An 18163-nucleotide genomic window follows, 5' to 3' on the forward strand; every position below is an offset into this window, starting at 1 on the left:
TCTATACCCTAACCATTTCCTATAGCCGACGCAACAAACAAAGAAACTTGCTCAATCTTAAGTTAGTTCTCTAAAGGACCCACAAGAGATAATTGAGCGGAAAAAGGCAAATGAGAGGGTGAGATCAGAAGGGGATAAAAAAAGCCAAGAAACATATCCCCAAGTGCAAACACGAGTGTGAGTGGAGTGAAATCTGAATTTTCTTTGGAGTGACCAAGTGAGGCTTTTGTGAGCGTGCTAGTAAGGTTTTCAATTTATTTTTTTATTTCACTAACCATGTCACAATAGTTGCTTGATTTTCATATAGCTTTAAGACAAGTGTTTGTCATTAAAAAGGCTTTAAGCACTCAAATTTTAGAAGATGAACAAAGAGAAAACATCTTTCATACTATTTGTCATGTAAACAACAAAATTTATTTCATGATCATCGACGGAGGAAGTTGTGCGAACATTGCAAGTACCCTTACGGTAGGAAAGCTTGGCTTGAAGTCCTCTAAGCATCTGAATCCATATAAACTTTAATGGTTAAATGACGGAGGAGAAGTAAACGTCACAAAGCAAGTTGTCATCCCATTTTCAATTATCAAATACCAAGATGACGTTCTTTGTGATGTTGTACCAATAGATGCTTGACATATTCTTTTGGGAAGACTATGCCAATTCGACAGACGAGCAATCCATGATGGGTTTACAAACAGATATTCTATCACCCATAATGGTAAGAAATTCATTTTGACGCCACTTTGTCCTAGTCAAGTGAAAGAAGACCAAAATCATTTGAGAAAAACATTGAAGCAATGAATGAGCAATTTGAAGAAGAACATTTTGAGGAGACAAGAACAATTGAAAATGAATATGTTGGAGTTGAAAAATTGTTTTGCAAGTAGTGGAGCAAATTGAAAGTGGCAAATTCGAAAAGGATGAGTGTAGAGCAGAGAAACAGAGTGAAGGAAAAATTTTACCTAACAAATATTCTTCTACTATTTCTTTTTGCTTGCAGGATATTCAAAGAGACATATCTTTTCAAGCTGCAGATTCAAGAAATATGTCTTTTGAAGAACCAATAGGTGTGACCTTTGGTAATTCACAAGACATGTTCTTTGACGTTCCAACAGTTATGCCATTGAAGTTCAAAAGATGTGTCACTTGAAGTGCCACTAGTTGTGATCATTGAGGCTACAAGTACAATACAACTATTGAAAAGAATTCAACAACCAATAGAGTTTTCCATTATCAAGCAACCAACGCCCATTAAACATCCACCCTGGTTTGATATTTCCATTCATCTTGTCAATAGTTGTTCATTTACTAATTTTGATTTATTTTACAGTAATTCGATTCATGTCTGTGGTATTATCTTATCAATTTGTGATGGAAAAGACGATTCAAAGGACACAATTTTTCAAGGGAAAGAGCCAAGAGACGTGACTCATAAAGGCTTAAAGGACGTGACCCTTCAAGATTATAAAATTATGAATTTTCATGTTCCAATGGACATGACTTTTGGGATGCCAATGGAGATGATCATTCAAAGCAACATGTCTTCAACAGACATGATTTTTAACCATTCATCCAACATCAATAGGAAGTACAACTTTCAATTATTTATATTCAATTGTGTTTTTACTTATGAGAGTTATCTTTCTTTTCAGGTCATGTACATTCAAAGTATGAAAAGAATCTTTTCATAAAGATCCATGTTGCATCTATTGGATGGGAAGAAACTAAGGAGAAATCACCTATCGATTTGAGGACAAATTGCCCAAAAGAAAGGGAGGATGATGTGATCCTGTCTAGCTCCAACTTTCTCCGTGACTTGATCACACCGTGGATGTTATTCAAAGTTGGTTCTAAGGGAGATATTCCTTAATTTATCCTTTATTATCTTCTATATGCATCACTTAATGATATAAGCATGAGCTTGAATAATCATATGTTATATTATGTTTCCACTTCTTTACTTAGCTTTATATTATGTTTTACATATGTTTTAGATTCATTTATTATGTTTGCATATCATTTACATATCATGGCAGCATGTATTCATTCATTAATTAACTCATTCCATGTTATTCTAGCTCATGTTATGTTTACATTAGCTCACTAGCTTTAAATCCATGTTTCATTAGCTCATTTACATGCATGCATCTATTTTCTAGCTCATATATGTTTTCTTAAAGGTCATGAACGTCCTATGCCTTCTATCTAGCTTATATACATGATATCTTAGCTTCTAGACGATCATTCATAGCTCATATCACTCAAACACTTCACGACAACATGTATTTTACCTTAAATGAGCTCACACATTGCTTACTTTATTTGTTTGTTGATTCCTATAGGTGAAACACAAAGCAAGGCATATTATGGTAGCTTGGTTAGCTAAAAGGACAAGCATAGCAGCTCACATTAGCTCATGAACATTATGGAAGCCCATTTCATTATTTAAGGAGCTTCAACTTCACTAGAGGAGCTAGCATGTAGCTGAACTTAGCTGGAGGAGAGCTTTGGACCAAATTACTGAAAAGTGGACTAAAGGTAGCTAGAAGTAGTTGGGAGAGTAGCTGAGGAGCTGAGAAGACCAAAGCTAACTAGCTTGAGTTCATCAAGCTATAACTCACCTAGTTAGCTACCAAGACATTCACCTAGCTTACCTTGAAGCTAGTTCATCTCTAGGCTGCCCATGGACTTCAAGACATCATCTTATGGTTGCAACCTCACCAAAGCATTACAAGAAGACACATGTGCATTCATGTAGGCTGACATGTGCATCATTCAAGAATGTGCGCTCCATGTGACATCAAATAGGCGTTAAAACACCAAGAGATGCTTCCTATTCGGCCAAAGACTCCTTCCTCTTCATTTTGGTGCCCAAATAACTTCCAAATGCATTCAAAACATCCTTAGGTCGAACCAACACCTTACCATTTGGACAAGAGCATGTATCTTCATTAAAATCATATATTTTCATTAAAAAATCATGTATTTTCAAAGGGTTTTCATCCATATCCGAATCATCCTGTATCTATTCGGCCTAAACCCTTTGAAAACTATAAATAGGCTTTGGCATTTCATTTGTAACTCAACCATTTGAATACATTAAACTCTTTTTGAGAATTCTCTCTTGCAAGTTCTTTAAGAACTTTATCGATTAAGCAAACTTTCTAAGTTTATGGTGTCAATCCATTTTCTTGATACTTTGAATTCCTAGTTTCCATAAATAGTGGGTTTAAGTCCTAATCTACCATCCCTTATTTAAGTTTATAAAGAACGGGGTTAAACTTTCTATAGTTTCTCTTCCTCTTTAACTTATTTAAGGTACTACCTTCATCCTTCTATATTCCATCATCTTCATGCCTACACCATCTCCATTTCCATTACTATTTTAACACCATTGAAACATCCTTAATTTATCATCAAGGTCAACGTCCATCATCACTATTGGAGGCCAAATCAATTTTCATTTGAAGGATCTTTCTACATTATTTCCGCAACCTACCTTTGATAACAACTCTATCCCTTTCATTTCCTATCATTTCATTTCTTTCTTAATTTCTTATTCCATGTAATCATTTCTTTCATTTATTTATGCAAAATACTTATTAATTCAAGTGTGGCATTTGGTGCCTCTCCTAGATCGGGAAACAACAAGGCTGTCAACTTCTCCATCTTTGAAGAAGCTTGGATAGCCTTACATCAGTTCTTGATTTAAGTATTGAAGATTCGGTGGTGGGATAAATTCGAAGAGCAGGACAAGTTTGTTTTTGTTCTTGAAGTTAAAGATCATAAACTTTTGTTGTCTTTATGTTAATGTGGCTCTTGTTTTGAAGATTTCCAAAGTGTTCATATGCTGCAGCTTATTGGAGTACTGAAGTTTGGGTGGAATAAGTTTGAAGACTTGGAAATATTTATCTTTGTCTTGAAGTTAAAGGTCATAGATTGTGTTGTCTTTGTGTTAACGTGATGGAAGATTAGTTTCTAAGGTGAGTTTTACAGGAGTTGTTTGTTTCCCAAGATTTCGGGGGATAAAAGTTTAAGACAGGAAAATTGTGTGTCCTGGCTCTTCGAGGTCGAAAGAAAGGCAAAGGCCTCATAGAGCCGTGAATAGGGTTATTTAAATGGTGGAAGGAAGTGTGGATAATGATGAAGGAACACGAGCACTGGCATTAACGCCGACATGGTCTGTTGCTACTGTGCTCACCATCTTTGTCGTGGTTTCTTTGATTGTGGAGCGCTCGATTCACCGCCTAAGCAATGTTGGTAACTAGTTCTTAAGCTTCCAAGTTTTAGGGTATGTGTGCTTAAAACTGCAATGGTAACATCTTATGAATTTCCTACTATTCTGTTTCAGAAGTTAAGGAAAACTAATAGAAAGATTCTGCTTGCTGCTGTCGAGAAGATGAAAGAAGGTATGTCCTATCCCGAATATTTCGACATGTAATTGCTACCTAATGAGACTCATGAAAATGTTATTCACTGACTTTGTTTTCTTCAGAGTTAATGTTGCTTGGATTCGTATCGCTCATTCTAACAGCAACCTCAAGGACCATAGCAAACATTTGCATTCCATCAAGGTTCTTTGACAGCACATTTGCACCATGCACCAGGTCCGAGATCGATGAAGAACTCGAAGAGGAATCTTCCAACAAACGCAAGCTTCTGATGGCTTCTGTCTTCCACTTGTTTAGAAGAATGTTGAATGGTACGAGTCGAAATACCTGCACAAAGGTACTGCACTAATCCATATAGAAGTACTTTATATGCTCTGACCTTTCATCTTAATTGAACTCTCTTCTCTGCAGGGTCACGAGCCATTTGTTTCCTATGAAGGTCTTGAGCAGTTGCATCGCTTCATCTTTGTCATGGCAATCACACATGTATTGTACAGTTACTTAACGATGTTACTTGCTATTGTGAAGGTTGGTCTTCTGGTTGCATAAATTTTCGTAAATGTTGATTTTGTTGTCTTTCTTTCTTTTGGTAACTTGATAGGCTCTTCCGATACTCGACATTGTTCTTTCTTGCAAGAGTACTTTTTCATTTTCAATGCAAAACCTCTTAATCCAAGCATCCAATTAACTGCAATAAGTGAAAACGAGGGTACATACTGGTTTTGTTATAGGCAATGGATCAGAGACAACCTTTCCCTTCATATTTTTGCAGACTATTATGCAAATATAGGCCATGAAACTCCTTTCTAGGGTTGAATTCGTTATTTTAGAGGTAGCCGGTCGATAATGCTAAGCTAAATGCGAATGGTGTTTACTTAATGCCAAAGATGCTTACATAGAAATGTTTTTATTTGTGATGAAAGCATGAAGTATGCTTCTAAGATGCTGTTATTTGCTTATTGTAAAATTGTAACTATTTGGTAGATTCATAGTTGGAGAGCATGGGAGGATGAAGCTCATAAGGACCGAAATGGTTCACTAAATGGTAAGTCCGAACGATATCTTCTTTGTATGTTCAGATAACAACATTCCTTTAAGTTGATTATGGTTTTCTGATAGGGAACTCATGCTTTAACATATGATTATCGGAATTCACTAGATACAGAGAAGGCAAGAGAGTCGATATTACGAAGACAAACGACTTTTGTCATGATCCACACTTCGAATCCATTGACCAAAAATAGTCTTCTTATCTGGTGGTAGGTGCAAGATATCTCTTGTCTCTTTGTTCACTGTGGGATTTCATTCATCTATTCCTTGCGAATTCGTTTTAATTTGTTATTATACGCTTAACAATCCCGGAGTTTTTTTGTTCTAGGCACAACTTATGGCATTCTTCTTTAATGGATTTATAACTCATCATGGAAAGGACATATAATGAACTGGAAGGGATGACAAGAGGGATTTATCCTAGTGCAAATTCATTCTCAATGCAAGCTAAAAGAATATTGAATTGTGTTAAGTTGCTTTAAGCATGATATGGTAGTTCTAGGTTTCTTTTTTCCCTGATGTATTCTTATTTTCAACTTGCAGAGATGTTTCTTTCGGCATTTCGGGTGTTCGGTATGCTGACTATTTGACTCTCCGCAATGGCTTTATCAAGGTACGTTTTCTTTGGAGTCTAACTTGTTGAAGTATTCATACGAGAAGATACATTAAGCTGAATCATATGTGCAATCAATTACTACTAAGATGTACTTATACCAGTTGCAATGAACCGGAGATGTTTTCCGGTGGATCATATGATTCGTTTATGCCTTTTTGTTTTCCCTAATGATGGAAGAACCACTACTTGACGTCGAAGTACAATTTTCACAGCTATATGATTCGTTCTACGGAGGAGGAATTTCAAAGGATAGTTTGCGTTAGGCAAGTAAATATCTTCATATAAACCTTCCATATTATTTTCAGATCATTAGTATAATGTTATCTTGTCTTTGCTATTGACATGTTTATGAGGCCATATATAAACTCTAATGATACATATACATTTCCTGCGATTGCTTCATGAACGATCTGGTTTATTGAAGGTGATTATTAACTTAAATTTACTAGCTTAATTATGTCTATTAACCGATTGTTCGGGTTTATTCTTTGCCTTAAGATCAGGATTGCAGATGGCTGAAGTTCTGTTTGTTTGATATCGTGCAGTTGTCCACTTTGGGGATTCGTTGTCGCATTCATGCTGTTCAACATTAAAGGTATTCTACAATGTATATCGAATTATTATGTCTGTCGTGCGCTTGGCTATACTTTTACCTTAAGAATGATTCAAAGACTGTTACCTCTCTAGTGAAGCATATTGCTGGTTGTTTAAAGCACAATCTGAACTTTTCGAATAGTCAGGTACATATTATAGGCAGTTCTGCCAATTCAGTAGATGGATGACTCACCGGCTTTTTGTCTTCTTATAGGATCTAATCTGTATTTCTGGATAGCAATCATTCCCATCACGGTAAGCCTTTTGTTGTACGAGTATTCGTTCTATATATTTCCTGGATGGCCTTCTAATCTTTCATGTCATTCTTATTTATATGTTCATAACTTCATATGCAGCTTGTTCTGCTTGTTGGTGCGAAGCTACAACGTGTCATCGCTACCTTGGCACTCGAGAATGCCAGCATGCCTCCATATGAACTTTTCTGGTTTAAGAAACCAGAATGGTTGCTTTCACTTATCCATTTCATTCTATTTCAGGATGCTGTTTACTGCAATTCGGTCCAAGTCGAAGATTTTTTGTATAATTCATATTCCAATTGCCTGTAGTAATAGAGAAAAAAGAACTTATTTACGGCTTCCATTTCATGGAACTAATGTTCTTGTCTCATTTGTCTGCAGAACGCATTCGAACTGGCTTCGTTCTTTTGGTTCTGGGTGCTTCCTCTTCTCCAGGGCTATTTTTTGTGACACCAATTGAGTGCTCATTGTAATTTCACTCTCATGGCACGTTAGTTACTGTGTTGATATCTTTGCAGTGGCACTTCGGCTATAATTTGTGTTTCATTCGAAACCGTACACTTGTTTACATAAGACTTATTTTGGGGTACAGATTTGTTATTGCTCGTCCTGAAATTATAGTTCGAGTTTCATCGATTATAGATCGTTAAGTTATTGCCCTCGTCTCTGTTGAAAGTATTAAAATGGTTTTCAAGTTTGGTAATCAACTTTGAAAAAATGATTTTCAAAGTTTGGTAAATGTTTCTTTGAAAATGGTTTTCAAAGTTTGGTAAATGTTTCTTTGAAAAATAGTTTTTCAAAGTTTGGTAGATGTTTGTTGAAAAATGATAATGGGATAATCATAATTAATCCCTAGGTTTTAGGGTATTTACAAGATTAAGTCCTTAAGTTTCAACTATAAATACCCTAGCTCATTTAGCTTCAAAATCATCCCAAAAATTATTTCTTTCTCCCAATACTAGAGAGTTTTCTTGTGAGTAGTGAGTGTTTTGTAAACACCTGTAAATTCTCTCTTAGTAAAAGATCTGCAGCAGTCCGGAGACGTAAGCACAATTGGCTTAACTCCGTTATCAATTTCGGGTATTATGTTTCTGTTTTTATTTCGTATTCTCACTAATCTGACTATAAAGAAATTACTTGTTACTCGTTTATTTCCCAACAACTGGTATCAAAGCTTTTGGTTGTGAATTCTGTCAATTTTTTGTGGGGTTACTATTCGGGTTACTATTCACGTGAATAGTAAATTTCGTGAATAGTGAAATTCGGTCGGCGATACGAGTTTGTCGATGGAGGTGTTCTAATACACGGCGGTTCGCAGAAATTGTCAGAAACGGTCCAAACGAATCCAGATTCGAGTGGGAGCGATGGCTGCAGACGAAGGGAAGATGAAAATTGAAAAGTTCGATGGTGCGGACTTTGGATTTTGGAAGATGCAAATTGAAGATTTTCTATACCAGAAAAATCTATATCAACCCCTCTCAGGAAAATAACCAGAGGGCATGAAGAATGAAGACTGGGTTCTTCTCGACAGACAAGCCCTCGGAGTTATCCGACTGACGTTATCACGCAATGTTGCTTTCAACATAGCAAAGGAAAAGACCACGGCGGGTCTTATGACGACTCTCTCCAGTATGTATGAGAAGCCATCGGCCTCAAACAAAGTTCATTTGATGAGGCGATTATTTAATTTGCGGATGACGGAAGGGGCATCGGTGGCACAACACCTAAATGAACTCAACACAATCACAACCCAGTTGAGTTCAGTGGAAATTGAATTTGATGATGAAGTTCGAGCTTTAATTCTCTTTTCATCTTTACCAGACAGTTGGAATGCTACTGTTACAGCAGTCAGCAGTTCATCGGGAAACAGCAAATTAAAATTCGACGATGTTCGGGATCTGGTACTGAGCGAAGAAATTCGACGGAGAGAATCGGGTGAAGCATCAACCTCCTCAGCCTTGAACACGGAGTCCAGAGGGAGAACTTCAGAAAGAAATTCAAATTGTGGTAGATCGAAATCCAGAAGGGGAAAATCAAGAACAGGAAATAAAGATTTTACCTGTTATAATTGCGGCAAGAAGGGCCACTTCAAAAGAGATTACCGAGCACCGAAGAAAAATACCGCCGCACAGGAATCTACCAACATGACGGAGGAGACATGTGATGCCATGATTTTAAGCGTCAACAGTCTGATTGAATCATGGATCTTGGATTCAGGGGCATCTTTCCACTCCACGCTATGCCAAGAAATCATGGAGAACTATGCCAGTGGTGATTTTGGGAAGGTTCATCTTGCTGATGATGAAACCTTGAAGATCGTCGAAAAAGGAGACATCCGACTAAAGCTGCCAAACCAGACCACCTGGAAGCTGACAGGAGTGAGACATATTCCTGGTCTCAAAAGAAATTTGATTTTTGTAGGACAGCTTGATGAAGAAGGATACAGTACAACCTTTTCAGGTTGTGAATGGAAGATTACCAAAGGAGCACTCGTCATTTCTCGTGGTAAGAAGACTGGTACTCTCTATGTAACCTCAAATTTAGAGAATATCATTGCAGTAGCAGATGCTGATGGAAAATCAAACCTATGGCACCAAAGGCTTGGCCATATGAGCGAGAAAGGGATGAAGACACTTTTTGTCAAAGGGGAAGCTGTCGGATCTAAAGAATGTAGATGTCGGACTATGCGAGGATTGCATCTTTGGAAAACAAAAGAAAGTCAGCTTTGCAAAGATTGGTAAGACACCCAAGGCTGAAAAGTTATAGTTAGTTCATACTGATGTATGGGGACCATCTCTAGTTCCATATCTTGCAGGCTCATTATATTATGTCACCTTCATCGATGATTCTACAAGGAATGTGTGAGTTTATTTTCTGAAGAAAAAATCAGAAGTCTTTGATACCTTCAGAAAATGGAAGGCCATGGTGGAAAATGAAAATGGTATGAAAGTCAAGCGGTTGAGGTCTGACAATGGAGGAGAGTACAGAAATAGGAGATTCAGAGATTTTTGCGCAAATAATGGGATCAAGATGGAGACAACAGTTCCCATGACACCACAGCAGAATGGCGTAGCAGAGCGCATGAACAGAACTCTGAATGAACGTGCCAAAAGCATGAGGATACATGCCGGATTTCCCAAATTTCTATGGGCTGAAGCTATTAACACTGCAGCTTACCTGATCAACCGTGGGCCCTCAGTTCCTTTGGATGGCAGAATACCAGAGGAAGTTTGGAGCAAGAAAGAAATAAACCTTTCACACTTAAGAGTGTTTGGTTGTATTTCTTATGTACACATAGACTCTGCTGAAAGAAGTAAACTTGATGCTAAGTCCAAAATATGTGCCTTTGTTGGTTACGGCGGTGATGAGTTCGGTTACCGGTTTTGGGACTATGAAAATTGGAAGATCATCAGAAGCATAGATGTCATTTTCAATGAGAATGTAATGTACAAAGACAGGTCAACTGTAGAATCAAGCAGCTCCAATACCAAAGCTGAAACAAAGGAATTTGCTGAGTTTGAGGAGATTTCTGGAAATGATGTTAAGATCAGTCCTGAAGCAGTTCAAGAAGAACCAGGCACACCGAAACTAAGACGATCCTCCAGAATTCCTAAACCAACCCAACAGTATTCTCCTTCTTTGCACTACTTGTTGCTGACTGACAATGGTGAACCAGAGTGCTATGATGAAGCAATGCAAGTGGAGGATTCACTCAAGTGGGAGTCTTCCATGAAATATGAGATGGACTCGCTTTTGTCAAATCAGACGTGGGAATTAGCTGAATTACCACCAGGTAAGAAAGCGCTTCACAACAAGTGGATTTAAAGGATCAAAGAAGAGCACGATGGGAGCAAACGCTACAAAGCGAGATTGGTTGTCAAAGGTTTTCAGCAAAAAGAAGGTATTGACTACAATGAAATTTTCTCTCCAGTCATGAAACTGTCTACAATCAGACTGGTGTTGAAAATTGTAGCTGTAGAGAATTTACATCTTGAGCAGTTAGATGTAAAGACAGCTTTCCTTCATGGTGATTTGAAGGAAGAAATCTATATGAGGCAGCCAGAAGGCTTCATAGAGGCAGACAAGAAAAACCTGGTATGCAGGTTGAAGAAGAGCTTGTATGGTTTAAAACAAGCTCCTAGACAGTGGTACAAGAAGTTTGATAGTTTCATGAGTAGCAGTGGTTTTAGCAGATGCCAAGCAGATCATTGTTGCTACATCAAGAGGTTCGACAATAGCTTCATTATTTTATTGTTGTACGTTGATGACATGCTCGTTGCAGGCTCAGACATGCAAGAGATTATAAACTTGAAGCAAAAATTGTCAAAGCAGTTTGCTATGAAGGATCTGGGCACTGCAAAGCAGATTCTTGGGATGAGGATCAAGAGAGACACAAAGTCAGGGACTTTGATATTATCACAGGCTAAGTACATCAACAAAGTACTCTCCAGGTTCAACATGCAAGATGCTAAACCAGTAAGTACACCTTTAGGTGTTCATTTCAGATTCTCCAAAGAACAGTCACCAAAGACAGAGGAAGAACGTGCACACATGGTGAAGGTGTCGTACGCCTCAACGATTGGAAGTCTGATGTATGCCATGGTTTGTAACAGACCAGATATTGCTCAAGCAGTGGGAGCTGTTAGTAGATACATGAATAATCCGGGCAAGGTACACTGGGAAGCAGTCAAATGGATCCTCAGATATTTGCGGGGTACCACAAACAAAGCACTTTGTTTCAAAGGTGGAGATACGATACTGACAGGCTATGTAGATGCTGACTTAGCCGGAAATGTTGACATCAGAAGGAGCACTACAGGGTATGTCTATACTCTAGGAGGAACCGCAGTGAGTTAGGTTTCTCAACTACAGAAGATAGTTGCTCTCTCCACAACTGAAGCAGAATATGTCACTGTTACGGAAGCTAGCGAGGAGATGGTCTGGCTCCAAAGTTTCTTGGAAGAGTTAGGCAAGAAACAAGAAAACAATGTCTTGTATTGCGACAGTCAAAGTGCTATACATCTAGCAAAGAATCCGTCTTTTCATTCTAGGACAAAGCACATACAATTGCGATATCATTTTATCCGGTCTCATCTGGAAGATGAGATTTTGAAACTTGAAAAGATCAGTGGAGCTCAAAATCCGGCAGATATGTTGACAAAGACGGTGACTACAGACAAACTGAAGTTGTGTTCAACTTCAGTTAGCATACTAGAGTAACAAGAATAGAAAAGCTGTTGCATAGATCGAGGTGTGAAGACAGATTAAAATCAGTCTTCAAGTGGGAGATTGTTGAAAGTATTAAAATGGTTTTCAAGTTTGGTAACCAACTTTGAAAAAATGATTTTCAAAGTTTGGTAAATGTTTCTTTGAAAATGGTTTTCAAAGTTTGGTAAATGTTTCTTTGAAAAATAGTTTTTCAAAGTTTGGTAGATGTTTGTTGAAAAATGATAATGGGATAATCACAATTAATCCCTAGGTTTTAGGGTATTTACAAGATTAAGTCCTTAAGTTTCAACTATAAATACCCTAGCTCATTTAGCTTCAAAATCATCCCAAAAATCATTTCTTTCTCCCAATACTAGAGATTTTTCTTGTGAGTAATGAGTGTTTTGTAAACACCTGTAAATTTTCTCTCTTAGTAAAAGATCTGCAGCATTCCGGAGACGTAAGCACAATATGCTGAACTCCATTATCAATTTCGGGTATTATTTTTCTGCTTTTATTTCGTATTCTCACTAATCTGACTATAGGGAAATTACTTGTTACTCGTTTATTTCCTAACAGTCTCGTAGGTTTATGGCTGTAGCTACATCACCCTGCCTCTCTATGCTCTTGTCACTCAGGTAACATCCCTTTCGGTTGTTGTACTTCGTAATGACTATCGACGTCTGCTGATTCTTCGAGTTATATTTTCTGAAGCTTAACCCGAAAATGTCGTGTTGAACATGTGCTTACCCCAAAGGTGTTATACAATCTTATTTGTGTGCCTTTGATCTCATTTACAAATGGTTTTCCTTTCCAGATGGGAACAAACTATAAAGCAGCCCTGATTCCAGAAAGGATAAGGGAGACATCCACGGGTGGGGTAAGGCGGCAAGGAGAAAGAGGAGAGATGGACGTTTCATGGACGATTCGACTATACATACCGACACAAGCACAATTATGTCAGTCGAGGAAGACAACCACCTGTTGATTGATGTTCATGAAGCCGGTGATGGTACATACACTGAGATAGAGTTGCAACCAAGAACTGATGTTCCATCCTGTCGAAGCTTCAAGTAGGATCAGTGTGCCTGTACTTAGAACATCTACTATTTCTGCATCAACTATATCTAGGCTTCAGCACGAAGATTTTCGAAGATCATCCTCTATGCCTGTTACAAAAAATCATTAACTACCACATCCAACTTTACCACCATAAGTTTGAAGGTGTTAACTTCACAATGATTCTCACAAGATAAAGAAGCATTAAACATGTCATACATTATAATTTTTCAGTCATACATTAACCAAAAAGACTCTTTTGTGTTTATTATCTTATCGTTATTGATTCAACATTGTAAAGCTAGAAACATCATTACTTTTATATATTAGATAACATTATACAGTGTTAGTGCTGAGTAACTGTGCTAATAACATCTCTCTGGCAGCTTCAGTAGCGGATTGTACGTAGTTTCCATTGCAATTGCCTATATTACATCCAGGAGTTGTACTTCCTGAACCATACCCCACGCCAATTCCTGATCCAACTTCACCATTTCCTGATCCAATTCCATACCATATCCAAAGTTGTTTCCAGACTGACCTCCTGACCGTCCAACTCCGTATCCGATATTATTTCCTAACTGTCCCATTGTTTGTCCAACGCCATATCTAATACCCTTTCCATTTCCATTGCCAACTCCAATGCCATATCCAAAGTTGTTTCCTGACTGACCTCCTGATTGTCCAATGCCATACCCAAAACCTTCTCCATCTCCATTGCCAATTCCGATACCATATCCAACGCCATTTCCTGATTGACCTCTCGATTGTCCAACACCATACCCAATACTATTTCCCGACTGACCCCTTTATTGTCCAACACCATATCCAATACTATTTCTTGATTGACCCCTCGGTTGTCCAACACCATATCCAACACCTTCTCCTTCTCCGCTGCCAATTCCAATACCATATCCATCGCCGTTTCTTGACTGACCTCCCGATTGTCCTACTCCATACCCAATACTATTTCCTGATTGGCCTCCCGATTGTCCGACACCATACCCAATACTATTTCCTGATTGACCTCCCGATTGTCCGATACCATACCCAACACCTTCTCCATCTCCATTGTCAATTCCAATACCATATCAAACGTTGTTTCGTGCCTGACCCCCCCGATTATCCAACACCATATCTAATATTATTTCCTGATTGACCCCCTAATTTTCCAACGACGTACCCCATACCATATCCATATCCGTTTCCATTTTCAACGTCATATCCCATATTATTTCCTGATTGACCCCCACCTGTCCAATGCCATAACCAATACCTGTTTCTATATTATTCCCGCCATTTCCAATGGCATATCCAATGCCATTTCCCATGGTGTTTCTCGAGGAACTACCAACACCAAGTTTTTCATCAGTAGGGTTCTTCATTGGTTCATGGACAAGAGGGTCTTGTAGACACGGTTGGGTTGGTCCAATAGGAACCTATTAGCCGAACCCCAACCCCAAGAATAAACAAACTGAGAGGACCATGAACGTAAACTTTAGTACTAAGGAAGAGGATGCCATTTTGCTGGTTTTCCAGTCTTCTTCAATGTGATTCAAAGGGTATCATATCATTGCTTTATATAGTGTTGAAAACGGCTGTGAAAGAGAAAAGATTCGAGGGAAGTGAATGCCCCATTGCGTTTGCTTGCTTTTTTTGTTCTTCTAATATGGGATCATGGACCTTCCATGAGTAGCCGTTTATGTGCCTTAATTTGTTGCAACGCCAATCGTTCATTATTCATAAAAAAGCATGGGTAAATTACATGTTTAGTATCTAAACTATTAGTTTTTGTTCTTTTTAGTACTTAAACTTTCAATTTTTCAAAATCATACCTAAAGTTTAGTTTTTGTTCCATTTTAGTATCCCGCCGTTAAAAACTCAACGCGTTTAATATCTAAACTATCAGTTCTAGTTCGTTTTAGTATCTAAATTTTTAATTTTTTTAAAACTTAACGTTAAGTTTTTAACGGAAGTACTAAAATAAAACAAAAACTAAACAATATGTATGGTTTTGAAAGAATTAAAAGTTTAGGTACTAAAATGGACCAAAAATGATAGTTTAGATACTAAATGCATAGTTTACCCAAAAAAGAAGGATAAACTACACGGGTGACCACCAAACTATAGTCAAAATTCATTTTCACTACTGATGTTTCAATTTGATTAAAAAGACCACCTAACGATTTAAATAGTTCAATCAAGCCACTAACTGTTAGTTTTTAATGGAGGTGATGACGTGACACGTTAACAACATTGGTATATTTATATATTTGGTCCTTGATATTTACATATTCTATCAATTTAGTCATTATTTTAATTCATTTAAATAAATTTAATCCTCTAATTCGGAGGTGTCATATGTCACTATATGATTGGAGGGTGAATTTGATTATTTTACTATTTTAATTGAATAATTTTCCCCACAAATCAGGTGGTGACACATCTCGCCACCGATGCAAAGGGAAATCAAAATACCCATGAATTGCTTGCAGGTGGATTCAACCCAGGGACAATTGTCCTGTCCCTGGGCATGGCCTTACCACTGGGCCAAACCACTCTTTTGTTATTAACTTGCACAATATTTTATCTATTGTGTTTGAGTTTATTTCACACATTTACAAATTGATAGAATGTGTAAATATTAATGATCAAATATATAATTATGTCAATTTTATTAACATACCATGTCATCACCTTCGTTAAAAACTAAAGGTCAATGGCTTGATTGAACCACTTAAATAATTGAGTGATATTTTAATCAAATTGAAACATTGGTGGTCAAAATGAATTTTGATCATAGTTTGGTTGCCACCCGTGTAGTTTACCCAAAAAATGAACGAAACAAAAGGAAAAGAAAACCAGCCTTTCATGTGACTTATGCCTTCTCAACCACCCTTTCATGTGCTTCATCAGCTCCTTGATTTAATGCATTAAGAAGGATGATTAGTTTAACTCTTGAATTACTGGAAATAATTTGTTATTTTCACATCAGGGTCATGGAATGATAAGACTCGACCTTAACTAGGGCTTTGAGCTTCATCTATTGGTGTGAGGGTGATTTTATTAGACTTCATTGCCATAATATTTAACAACTTAATTAATTTAGCGTTTTTTCAATTGTTTTTGAAAAATAAACATGATGAGATTTGAATTCTAAATTTATAAAATAAAAAGAAAAGTAAACTTGATTAATAAGTATATTAAAATTTTCAAAATTCGACGGTTGATCTTTTCAAAGATTTGTAGAATTTCGTGTTCTATTCCACGGATTCAACTTTTTTTTTTTTTTGCGTCTTAATGAAGAGCATTCAAACACGTCCTGGATTTTGTATTCAAAGACAGTGAGTAACCTCACTGATAAAAAGAAATATAATTTAAGATTTGAGTGCAAGTAACAGCGTTTGTAAAATGTGGATGTTGTATCTAAAAATTCCAGATTCTCATATATTTTAAATTTTCTTTTTATATTTTTTATTGATAATTTATTTTTATCTTCTAAAATTCAAAATGAACGTAATGTTAATAAAAAAATGAACATAATGATGCTTAACATTAGTCAACTTTTTTTCCTTACACTTCTTAGCCAAACGAATATTTATTTGAACTCTTACCCACATAATTCTTTTGTAACCTAATGAAACGACGGACATATGTATTCCATAAAAGAAGATCAATTTTTTTTTTTTACTTCGTAACTGGACACTTCCGCTCTAAAATAAGATAATATAAAAATTTTAAACAAAGAATTTTCTGAAGATAAGTAAGTTGTATTGAACCTGAGCTACGTTGACTAAAAAAGAGGTAATGCTATTTGTTGGTTAAGAAAGATTATAAAGGATAAAATTTGATTTAATATTAAAGACTAACTAGATAAAAGAGATAAAAAAAATATGTATTATCTTAATTCAATGAATAAAAATAAATATATTAGAGTATTTTCCTGATAAAAAAATAAAGTTTAAATATTTAAAAAGTTAGTTAGTCTCTAATTAAGTCCTCTAATTGATCTGAAACTCTTTTGCATCAATCTTTGGATATTATGATATGTTTTTAAAGGCTCCAAAAATTTAAATTTTTTGGTATGGGCTTGGACTGGTCAGGTTGGATATCTATTTTGGACGGGAAGTTTTACAGTGTGACACCTTAATATAAGGCTAAAATAAGACGTTGCCGATTTTATTATTATTTAAATAACAAAATCGTAAAAAAATACCTAAAATATTATTATTTTTAGCTAAAACATTATTATTTTTTAGCTAAAACATCAATTTTTTGTAACATTTCAAGTAAAAGTGTCCAATAATAACAAAACTGGTAGCGCTTTATCAAATTTGGTAAAGCGCCCAATAATAACAAAACCGGTAGCGCATTTTTTTAGTTGTATATTAAGGCTGCCGCACGTGAGCATTTCCCATTTTGGACTCACTTCAATTTCAGTTGTTTTGATTTTTTTTATATAAATCTAATATAAATACAAGGTAATATCTATTTAAAGAATCTCGATCATTTGACAATGAACGTTCATACTTTTGACGTATGCAATTCTTGAACTCAGGACTTCGAGAAATAACAAGTTTATAAACCGCTGAAGTCGTTTCGTTCTTGCCAGTTGTTTAAACTTATTTCTTACATTAGGGTCCCGTTGGAAGAATTAGGTTGAAATCTGGATTTAGACATATGATGCTCGTATCACATATGTCTTTCATTAACCAATGTTGATATCATGGATTGAAAAGTGATCACTTTCGAGGTAAGAAAGTTGGACACTTATCTCAATTCCGTCGACATATACTGAGTGATACAATCTTTAATCGAATACTATTTTGTGTATATAGTTTTTTTGTCCAAACTTTTTCAATATTAGTTAAAAAGAAAAACAGATCTTGATTATTTTTATCTTATTGATATAATTCAACAAGGTTTGATTGTAAATCACGTAAGCATCATTACTTTTTGTATATTAGAGAACACTCTGATAGCTAGGG

The 18163-nt window shown here is 36.4% G+C and overlaps 1 protein-coding gene and 1 pseudogene across 1 annotated transcript; one reads left to right on the plus strand and one right to left on the minus strand.

Moving 5' to 3' along the window:
* Positions 1 to 4106: 4106 nt before the first annotated feature.
* Positions 4107 to 13218, plus strand: LOC120143430 (annotated as a pseudogene).
* Positions 13219 to 13984: 766 nt separating this feature from the next.
* On the minus strand, positions 13985 to 14560 carry LOC120143381 (putative glycine-rich cell wall structural protein 1). The gene is made up of 2 exons (XM_039157715.1): positions 14359 to 14560; positions 13985 to 14232 (listed from the first exon to the last, which is right to left on the minus strand). The coding sequence occupies exons 1-2, from the start codon at positions 14558 to 14560 to the stop codon at positions 13985 to 13987; spliced, it is 450 nt and encodes a 149-aa protein (XP_039013646.1).
* Between the last annotated feature and the right edge of the window lie 3603 nt (positions 14561 to 18163).

Source organism: Hibiscus syriacus, unplaced genomic scaffold (assembly GCF_006381635.1).
Source record: "Hibiscus syriacus cultivar Baekdansim isolate YM2019G1 unplaced genomic scaffold, ASM638163v2 tig00110847_pilon, whole genome shotgun sequence".
Lineage (NCBI taxonomy): Eukaryota > Viridiplantae > Streptophyta > Magnoliopsida > Malvales > Malvaceae > Hibiscus > Hibiscus syriacus.

Excerpts from the sequence above, each read along its gene's own strand:
- LOC120143381 (XM_039157715.1), bottom strand. The coding sequence starts at position 14,560 with ATGAAGAACCCTACTGATGAAAAACTTGGTGTTGGTAGTTCCTCGAGA. Across the intron at positions 14,233-14,358 it reads GGATATGGATATGGTATGGG|GTGTTGGGTATGGTATCGGA; the intron begins GTACGTCGTTGG and ends GAGATGGAGAAG.